Below are 9,683 nucleotides of genomic sequence, written 5' to 3'. Positions count from 1 at the left end.
GTGTCAGGTTTGTGGACTGGACTCCATCTCAGAACCTAACGATTTCCGCTCCGTGCGCGTCTACTCGGCGGAGGCGCTTAAAAGCTCCAAAAATAGTAAGGTAGGGTCTGAGCTCTTCGGGATTTCTTTTCAAGTACTTTAGGTCTGGTGGACTGCTGTTTGGCCCAATCTGACACCAGACCACGTTTAAGGTCAGGCGGAAGGAGTATTGCCGCCACCAACATGGGATTCCATGTGCTCCCGTGTAATCCAACATGGATCAATAAAGTAGGAGGCGTGGGAACGAACGAACGTGCCGCGGCGGTGAGGGGGTGGGGGGTCAACGGCGAGGAGGGAACGGGTAATGCATGGTTTCCTCTCCACAGCTTCAACCATCAGCAGCTGGTTCAGAGGCTCCCCTCGTCCACACGCGCGCACGCGCACACACACACACACACACACACAGACAGACATATGTGCACAGAAAAACTTCAACAGGGAGCCTTTAACTCTTTTGAAGCGTCAGTGAGCTGTTCTTTACCAGCCTATAAGGTTGGCTTTGGCCTTTTCTGTCAGTTTGCGGACACGCCCCTTTGAGGAGGTGCCGAACGTTATCGACGAGTCCTCAAACAGCAGCTGCCTCTGTTCCTCCTCGGAGTCCTCCTCCATGTACCAGGCCGACCGTCGCCCTTGGTTACGTGTGCGCATGGAAACTAACGCCGCCTCCCCTTCCTCCGCCTTCGGAGATTCCTTTCGACTTGACCTTGGGGTGGCGTTTTGGGAATTAGGCTTGAGCTCCTCGTTGGCTCTCCTGCTGCTCCTCCTCAGCGGCGAGGGCTCGGGCGACTCGGCGGGAGGGGCCAACTCCTCGGTTTTCACCAGCCGGGGCCGGCCTCGGCGTCTCGGCGTCGGCGCTGCGCCAGAGTCCGACAGCGCCGAGGCTTCCTGCGCAGAGGAGGCGCCACCTTCGTCGCCCGTGGAGTGGCCATGCTCGTCCTCAGGGGTGGAGCTCCTGCGGGTGCTGCTCTGCCTCAGCTCCTGCTTGCTCTTCCTGCCTCTCTTCTTCCCGGGTGGCCGACCTCGGGGCCTGGAAGGGCTGGCCGGAGTTGGGATTTCGGGCGGACTCGCCGGCGATTCCGTTCTGGACTTCCTCGCCCTTCTTCCCACGCCGAGCGTCACATGGCTGCTGTGGCCGTTCAGATGCGCCGTGCTCTGCGTCGAAGGGCTGGCAGGGGAGACTTAAAGGGCAAAGGGTGACAGAAAACAAGAAACAGTACAGATAAGTGGCAGATTTTAACTCGTGTCTGCCTGCGCCTTGTTTTACGTCGCCATCACCTACCAGGGGAGTGACGCACGGGCGTCCTGAGTTTCCGACGAGTGCTTCCACTGCTGCTCTCTGTTGGCTGGGTGGGCGTCAACTTCTCAGGAACGGGGGGTGTTGAAGCTCGAACAGAAGCATGAGCCCGCAACAAGCGAGTTGACTCTGATTAATGGCAAAGAGACACAACAAAGAATTAAACTGCTTAACATGTAGTCAGTTAGTGACACTGTAAGAAGAGCTTTTGTGAGCATTTTTTAATTTGCCTTTCGAACCCTCCTGAAGCCCTCGTAACTGAAGAGAGGAAGAGAAGCCCTTGTAAGTTCGGGTCCATTTGACCCGAAGGCCACGGGAGGGTTAAGGGTCAGACGACAAACCGATTAAAGTTATATTTATGTAATTAAGCGAGCCAGTGCAGAAGCTTTGAAGCACCTTTATTGCTATTAAGTCATTATTCTCAGTTGGAAAAACCTCAAGAAAATATCAATCATTACCCGCCTCTCAGTTGGGGTAGTGCACTGTGACTTTTGGTAGAAGTACATTTTACAGCGTAGACAAAATCTCCAAAAGAGTTTCCCATCATTGACGAAGGGATCTTGTCAAAACAAAAATCATTCGAGCTGTAAAGCTCAGACACGAGATACAGTAGAAACATTCAAAGATTAAAGAGGTCACAGAAAGTTCGACTTCATTCGACCAAACGCATTTTTATATCTGACCTTTTTTACACAATCGCTGTTTTAAGTTTTTGGAGACTCTGATAACAGCGTGTTCACCTTAAAGTGGTGCGAACTCCTGTTACTCCCAAAAGCTTTATGTTTACGCAGTTTACACATGAAAACACGGGCAGTTTCTCATCTTTTACCCAGTGTGCCCCTCTCTGCTACAGGACTATAACCTCCTCAGAGTGAGGCGTGCACACACCCTCTCATCGACTTCCACTGCATCTGAGCTCAAAGTTTTCTCTTCAAAACAGGAAGTGAAGGCTCTTTTGACGTCTCATACAACAACAAATAATAGGTGTGACCACAAAGTACTTCTATCTCCTATGATGCAGTTTTTCTTTTCAATACGTCTTCTAGTTTTGACACGACGACTGTTTGCGGCTTAATGTTTCCTCTTTGTGTCTCGTGAGGAGTGATCGGGGGTTTTAGCTGCATTGTTACCCTTCAACAGTTCTCCAGAAACGTCCTGGTTTTTAAGCAGTCTTACCTCCTGCGTTCAGTGTGTTGTTCGGAACATTATTTGACGGAGGAGAGAAGTGCCTGTTGTGGCGCGCGGCACTGCGCGTTCGTCCCGGAGCCGGGGTTTCCACTTTACCGTTGACCAGCTGAGGCGGTTGTTTCGGGGGCGCACTCTGCCTTAGAGAAGGCGGTCGGGGAGGGGGTGGTGACGGCTCCCTCTTTGCCGTCACCCTGGATGATACGCGTCTTTTCCTCTCGGGGCTGCAGACGGGACGAAAGCGAGGATCGTCTTTGTCTCCGGTTTAAAAGAAACAGTAAAAATCAGCTATAAATAAACGGCCCTTCCTTTACCTGGATGCGTTGCTGCTTGTGGGAGACTCGCTCCTCCTCCTCTTCATTGTGTGCCGTGTTTGTCTGTCTGTAGTGTGTCGGGTCTGCCTGTCGGCGCCTCGCCTGCTCAGTTTGTCCGTCATGCCGTGGATGGCTTTGTAATCGGACAGGATGGAGCTGATATGCTCCTCAAACAGTGCAGAGAGCCTCAGACTCATACTGTATATCTGGAGACACAGTAAGAAATGTTAATCACATCCAAGACACAATACTCCAGGGGTGGCCAATCCTGGTCCTCGAGGGCCACTATCCTCCATGATTTACTTGTTTCTCTGCTCCAACACACCTGATTTAAATCAATGGGTGATTAACTGGCTTCTGCAGAACAAGAAGAGGTGATTTAACCACTGAATCAGGTGTGTTGGAGCAGGGAAACAAGGAAAACATGCAGGATAGTGACCCTCAAGGACCAGGATTGGTCACCTCTGCGGTAATCCGAACAAGGTGGACTTTTTTGATTCTTGAACTCATTCATCTTCTCTTTCAAGCGCCGCCCCGCCGCCTTTGATTCAACTCGTTGGGATGAAATGTGAGATTTGTAATTGTGCGTGTTGTCCTCACCCGCGACTTCTTACTGGGGGTGTAAGCTTTGGAGTTGCTAAAAATGAGGCGGACGTCTTTGCAGAGCTCAATGGGGGACTGGTATTTCCCTTCAGTCAGCTTCTTCAGGACCGTGCCGAAGTCCATCGGAGAGTCGACGATTTGCAGGTAGTCCTTAGACGACAGACAATCAGAAGATGAGAGTTTATACAGGACGGGGGGGAAAACCCTGAAGGAGCATTGTCATCACTGTGCCTAATGTGAAGGGAGTTGGTTTGTTCCATCCGTACCGGGTACTCTTGCAGGTCCACAGGTTCTCTGAAGGGCTCCGAGTCTTCACACTGAAAGATGAGGTCCAGCAGCTCTTTACAGCGTCCTTTCCACGCATGAGGGTCGTAGGAACGAGGGCGGGTTCGCAGCTGGCGTTTCATGGGTTGACGGCCCTGCCAAATAAACAACGTTTTGTGTCATGAACCTTAATCTAAAATAAATATAAACAGAGCTTCTGGTTGTTGTGTTACCTTATGGTTCCGTGTCGATGTTCCAGGAGTGTTAATATCTTCATCATCTTCCTCGTCGTCCTACATATATCAAACGGAAAAGAACGATAAGCCACTCAATCAAATGGGGGAAATAAAGGCTGTGCTACCACAGAATGCAAGCTGCGTTCATTTTCTGCATAATGTCTCTAAAATAAGATCATCAAAAAAGAAAAAAAAAAACTCAAAAACTCAATTTAGCTTTAAAAAAAAAATCCTTTCTAATGATAATGCCCTGAATAATTTCAGATTTAAATATAGCACTGGATCAGACTGCAAACCCACCTCGTCTTCTGAGTCTGAGAAAGTCGCCTTCTTCATGGTTTTGTAGAGAGGCATGAGGTCCGTCAGACTTTGGTCCCTGCAGAGGAAAGAAGGAAGACGGCCGTCATTAATCTGTGACCCGAGTACGGGCAGTAAAACAGAATCCATAAGTTGGTCTCGTTTTTTGAAGGGACGCAGCATAGTTTTGCTACATGACCAACGCTCTGCATGCCACATACTTGATGAATGCCAGCATGAGGTCAGAGTTGAACTTGGCGGTGGTGACGATGAACGACCCCGGCTCGTTGAACGTCTGGGCGTTGTGTTCTATGTAACGAACCTCCCACATCAAAGAGGAAAGCCGTCTGGAATATTCAAAACGACTTGGTTAGAAACGGCGTCTCTCTCACACACAGAAGCTGTAGCTTCCGCAGCTTCGGGGCGCACACCTGTAGAAGTGATTCTCCAGCCTTTGGCGTATGGTGCTGAGGTCAGTGACGTAGGCCACCACGGTGCAGTACGTCGGGTAGGCTTGCAAATCGACCGGGAAGGCAAACGGTGCCGCCACATCTGATGGGAGCCCCGTTTGTTGGGTGGTGGAAAAACAAATATAAAAACAGGAATTAATGAAAGCTGCAAAAAACAAAACAACCTAAAAACAGGGCGTTAAGAAGGATTTTATTGTAGATAAGTCTAAAATCAAATGGCAACAAGGTGAAAAGTGTACATTTAATCAGAAATTTAGGATTCTTTATAAACATTCTGTCTCCAAACAGCAGAAGAAACTCACACTTTTCCTACTTTTTCTTTTATTTCTATTGGAGTTCTCATATAATGCCAAAGGTTCTCACTCATCCTGCTCTGTGAGCCAACTGGAACACAAAACGTAGACGTAAAGCCAGTATCTCACTGGGCTGACACTAGTATGTGAACGTCACTCATGAGGGAGTCTCCAAAAAGTCTTGAAATGTTCGCAGGGGTTCTTAATTCCCCGTTTGAGTCGCAGAGGCTCACAGCCACGTTAATAGCATTATGAGCATGTAAAAACAAAAAAAATATGTGACCCATTTTTCACTGAAATAGTCAGAGCATTTCAAAGCCTTCTCAGTTTACTTAGAGGTGTGTTTTGACACCTGAACGGGAGCTTTGCTCCTGAGGCTACAGCCCCAAATGTCCAGGTCTCACCACGTCAATGATACATAATTATTAATAAAAAAAAACTTGTCCAGATCTGCTTGTCTTTATTTCAAAAGTGTACTTTAGTGAATAAAATCATAAACACGGGGGCGGCTGCCAAGTTGGGTACAAAGCAAGCTGAGGCAAATGAGGGTGGCGTGGTAAATGGGCTGTACAGCCAACCAGGCCTCTCAAAGAGCTTCACAACACAGTCTGTGCCTTCGTTTACCCATCATGCAGCACTCTGCTACATCTCTACAAAGCTAACCTGACTGAATCACTATATACAGTCTAATCAGGGGTTTACATCACATTCACATTGGAGGCAATAAGAGGTTCAGTGTCTTGCCCAGAGACACTTCGACTGGTGGAGTCGAACCTCCGACTCTCTCGTTGAAGGACAACTGCTTTATCCACTGAGCCACAGCCGGTGGAAGTGGGCAACAGAATAATGTGAGTGGTCTAAAATACAACCTTGCAAGCCGTGAACACAAAAATAAGCCATGTTTTTCAAAATTTGATAGGCAAAGTATATCCACGTAGCTCGCTGGTGACTTGGTGAGACTGATGAAAACGCCGTCATTTTGTTCTTCTAGCAGCTTCGTCCACCGCTTCACGACACGAGGCCCGGGCCGAACTGTTTCTTACAGGGGGTTGAGCCAAGTATCGTGTGATTGGTCAGAAGTTGTCGTGGGCGTGTTCATGAGAAGCAGCTGGAGGCTGTTAGAAAATACAACCATCTTTAGAACTGTTCCAGCAAAACTTAGAAACCTGTGAGCTTAAAAAGACGAGCAGAGACACAGGCTGCTCTTCCTGCCAGTGGTGGCCGGGAGGAAGTACTCCTCGACTGGGTTGGAACACGTTCCCTTCATTCGCTCATTATTGTGTTTGGAAATGCCAAACAGCGTGTACTGTCTCAGTGGGTTTAATGAACACGTCTGGTTGCGGTAAGGGAAGAAAAATCTACACAAGGACAGGAAAGAAACCAGAAGAAACCCATTTTAACGCTGTAGGAGGAGGGAGGAGCTTCCCGGGAGTTCTCGTGGATGATGAAAGGTGTGTGTGTGTGTGAAAACAAATATCTCACAACCACGTGACCGCGAACAGACATCTTGACTTCTTACGGAGTATGACATATGGAGTAGACATCTTTGTTTATTCTCCCAACTTCCACTAGAGGGAGCCCTCACACTAACTTCTCTACACCTACTTGACTGCAATGAGACAAAGTCTGTGCCTAATATGACATCATATCACTTAATGAGAACACAAGCACACACCTCAGTGTGCAGCTCAGCGTGTTCCCAGATTAAATCCTGCGAACATGTGAGCCACTGCTCAGGATCACATGCTTGATGGGCTCAGAGAGGCGACTCACGTTATGTGAAGTCACGCTGCTCGCTGCTCGTTTCCCAGAAATGTGTCTCAGTGGCTCGGTCAACAACTTTAATTGAACGCGCTCGGTGACATCATACCGAGTGTGCAGAGCTGGTCGATGGCTTTAATGATGCGCTCGCACTCTTCTGCGCGCGTGCGGCAGCCCCATTCCCCGTCCTGGGGAACGTACAGCAGCTGCTTCTGCTCCTCCTCTGTCAGTGGGACGCTGGTGCCCAACTCGTCAGGAAACGTGGCTGAAACAGAAACAGAAGGGTTTAAAAAAAAAAAAAAAAAAAAAAACAAAGAGAGGAAGAGTTTAAACATAGACAGACAGCAACATGTTAGACACTTACCATCATCGGGGATGAGCTCCATGTCCCAGGGGCTCATCTTCTCCGTGTCTCCATTATCCCAGCTGCATCAGAAACCAAACTGAAATAAATTCTCAACATCACACTGTCAGCATTACAACTTAGTTTGCATTTTTGCTTAAAAAAAAAAAAAACGCCTCAAAAACTATTTTAGTCCATGAAACTCCATGAGAGGTTTCAGTCGTTCTCACACCTTTTTACTGAAGTCTAATTCAGGGATTGTGAAAATAAAATAAAGGTTATTTATACTTTGGTTTGGTCGGCGGCATTAATCACAGCTACAGACGTGTACACAAAACAAAACTACTCCATCATCTTTGTGCTGGTTAGTGGTTGTCATGACTAGTTGTGCAAGTCAAGCTGAATAAAAGACATTTCTGCCTCTTTATTGTAACTTTTATAGATTTGTCTTGTTGCGCTGTGGTGCAGTGTTTCAGATGTGTAACATCAGCAAAGCGCTGCATATGTTTGCTGACTCAACCGTCAGCCCTGAATCTGAAAACACATAATATCCCACCGGACACTTCCCTCTTAGTGTAAATAACTTTCACGTCTGTCGTCCTCATCTGAAGCACAATAAGTGTTTGTGAGAAACGTGTTTCAGTCGTTTTCCTCTCTGCCCTGTCTGGAGCTAACAGTGTTTTGGGTGCTCAGATTATCAGGATGAACAGATCTTCTTTCTAGTGCAAAAAACAAAAAAACTACAAATCAAATTCACAAGAGAACGAGGCTGTGTAAAACCCATTTGTGCGATTCGAGCTGCAGCCCAGCCCAAACCCGAGCCGTGGTCGTACCAAACATTGTAGCACTGGAACAAGCTGTCAGGGTACTGTGACTGGTACGGTTCCTGGTTCTCGATGGTCCCGAACCACCAGGCGTCGTCGATCACTGACCGAAACCTGTCACCTGTCCAAACACACACACACACAGAATGAACTATTTAAAGCTTTACCAAACAACACTTGAATGACTACATTTCATCTGTGTGATATTTTCTTTTCAGATTTAGGTGTTTTTTGGTTGGAACTGCGGAGGGCGACGAACTAACCGATGCTCCACTGCCTCTTTCGGGCGTTGTCAAACTGTTGCCGCAGCACCAAGAAGTCAATCACGTCGGGCATGTCATGGTACCTGCGAGGAGACAGAGTTTCACTCCCTCTGACCCAAACTTTACAAAACTGACAAAACAGTTCGCAGTCGTCTCACAATAGTTTGGATTCAGTGTTAGAATGTTCTGCCCTGTGAATAAAAAAGGAACTAATGCAGAAAAAAACAAAAAAGATGGCGATTTTAACACGAACTGGAATTTGTTTTTGTACAGATTCCTTAGGTCGACACTTGGTAGTCATTAAACATTACTAAACTGTTGAAAACGGTGAAAGCGGGTGTAAAAGAAATGTTAAAACTAAATAATCCCGTCTTTTTACAGCCTATTCTTTCAGTGTTTTATTTCAGAGTGAGCTCAGATGCTTACTTCATAGAGAAGGAGCCTCCTGTCAGCTTTCCGGTGTCTGGGTCCAAAAAGGCGAGTTTCAGGCAGCACAGCGTGGGCAAACCGACCTCGTACTTGATGCCGACAATCTTCATCAACTCCTGCTCCTAATGGTCAGAAAAAACATCCAAATAAACATAAATGTATGATATATGGAGCATATCTGAAAGTCTTCCCTTGTGTGTCAGAATAAGTAAATCGCAAAATATCAAGTAAAAATTTTTTGTAGCTGTTTTTTTAGCACCTGCGTCTAATTCACAAGGAGTTCAGCTTTTCCCAGGCTCTTCTAATGCATCACAGCTCGGCCACCTCTCGTCCTGAAAACCCCAGCAGACCCTCCCTTTCTCCGCATCCCCACCTTTCACCCAGCTTCCGCTCGCCTAGAGAACTTCGCAGCGGCGTTTGCGTGGCGGGAGCAAGAAAAAAACGGCTCCACGCAGCTTAGCGAGCCCTCTGAGACGTAAATTACCAGCCGAGTCTCTCGACGTCAGCTCACCGCCGTCAAAACTTCTTGGGACTTCCTGAAAGCTGCCCATTTTGCCCGACATTGTTAGAAATGAAAGAAAGATGGCGACGACACTGTCATCAAACTACTGTCGCAGTTTGTCCTCGGTCCGTTAATTCAACTATTATTGGTGAAAAGACCAAAGGATGAACTTGTTAAATAAAAGCCCTCTTGTTGTTTGTTGTGCTTTAAAGGTTAGGTTATAGTTTATAGGTTCTTTAAAAGGTAATAATGTTAAATTAAACATTCATACAGTGACGAGAGGATTAAAAATATTGTGATATAGATTGTAACACAATAGTAAGTTTTGATCAGCCTGAACTACAACCAGTGGGCCTTCAGTGCACTGATGTGAAATAAAAACAATGTATTCAATATATTAGACATTACACTGACTCAGCAAATAGTTTTCTTTCAGTGGAGGGAAGTTTTAGGACAGAAAAAAAAAATGTGCTGAATGTAATGAAGAACAAATGACCCCACTGAATAACAGATACGGTAGCAAACAGCTTCCAGATAAACAGGAATTTATAGGAACTGTGAGGCTG

At 46.9% G+C, this 9,683-nt stretch overlaps 1 protein-coding gene across 3 annotated transcripts in view; it reads right to left on the bottom strand.

Moving 5' to 3' along the window:
• The window catches only part of LOC108231858 (pleckstrin homology domain interacting protein), a 38,001-nt gene continuing 28,318 nt past the window's right edge, over positions 1–9,683 (bottom strand). For all 3 annotated transcript variants that reach the window (XM_017409231.3, XM_017409232.3, XM_017409233.2), the window contains 15 exons: positions 8,613–8,737; positions 8,187–8,269; positions 7,933–8,044; positions 7,121–7,182; positions 6,866–7,021; positions 4,664–4,784; positions 4,454–4,579; positions 4,236–4,311; positions 3,933–3,992; positions 3,702–3,854; positions 3,433–3,585; positions 2,833–3,038; positions 2,510–2,742; positions 1,319–1,462; positions 1–1,217 (listed from right to left, as the gene is read on the bottom strand). In XM_017409231.3, coding sequence (XP_017264720.1) covers positions 517–1,217; positions 1,319–1,462; positions 2,510–2,742; positions 2,833–3,038; positions 3,433–3,585; positions 3,702–3,854; positions 3,933–3,992; positions 4,236–4,311; positions 4,454–4,579; positions 4,664–4,784; positions 6,866–7,021; positions 7,121–7,182; positions 7,933–8,044; positions 8,187–8,269; positions 8,613–8,737 — 2,511 coding nt within the window. In that variant the 3' untranslated portion in view covers positions 1–516. The remainder of the gene's footprint in view (positions 1,218–1,318; positions 1,463–2,509; positions 2,743–2,832; positions 3,039–3,432; positions 3,586–3,701; positions 3,855–3,932; positions 3,993–4,235; positions 4,312–4,453; positions 4,580–4,663; positions 4,785–6,865; positions 7,022–7,120; positions 7,183–7,932; positions 8,045–8,186; positions 8,270–8,612; positions 8,738–9,683) is intronic.

This window comes from Kryptolebias marmoratus, linkage group LG19 (genome assembly GCF_001649575.2).
Source record: "Kryptolebias marmoratus isolate JLee-2015 linkage group LG19, ASM164957v2, whole genome shotgun sequence".
Taxonomy (NCBI): domain Eukaryota; kingdom Metazoa; phylum Chordata; class Actinopteri; order Cyprinodontiformes; family Rivulidae; genus Kryptolebias; species Kryptolebias marmoratus.
The sequence above is the reverse complement of the archived record's forward strand: the minus strand, read 5'-3'. Positions and strand labels throughout refer to the sequence as shown.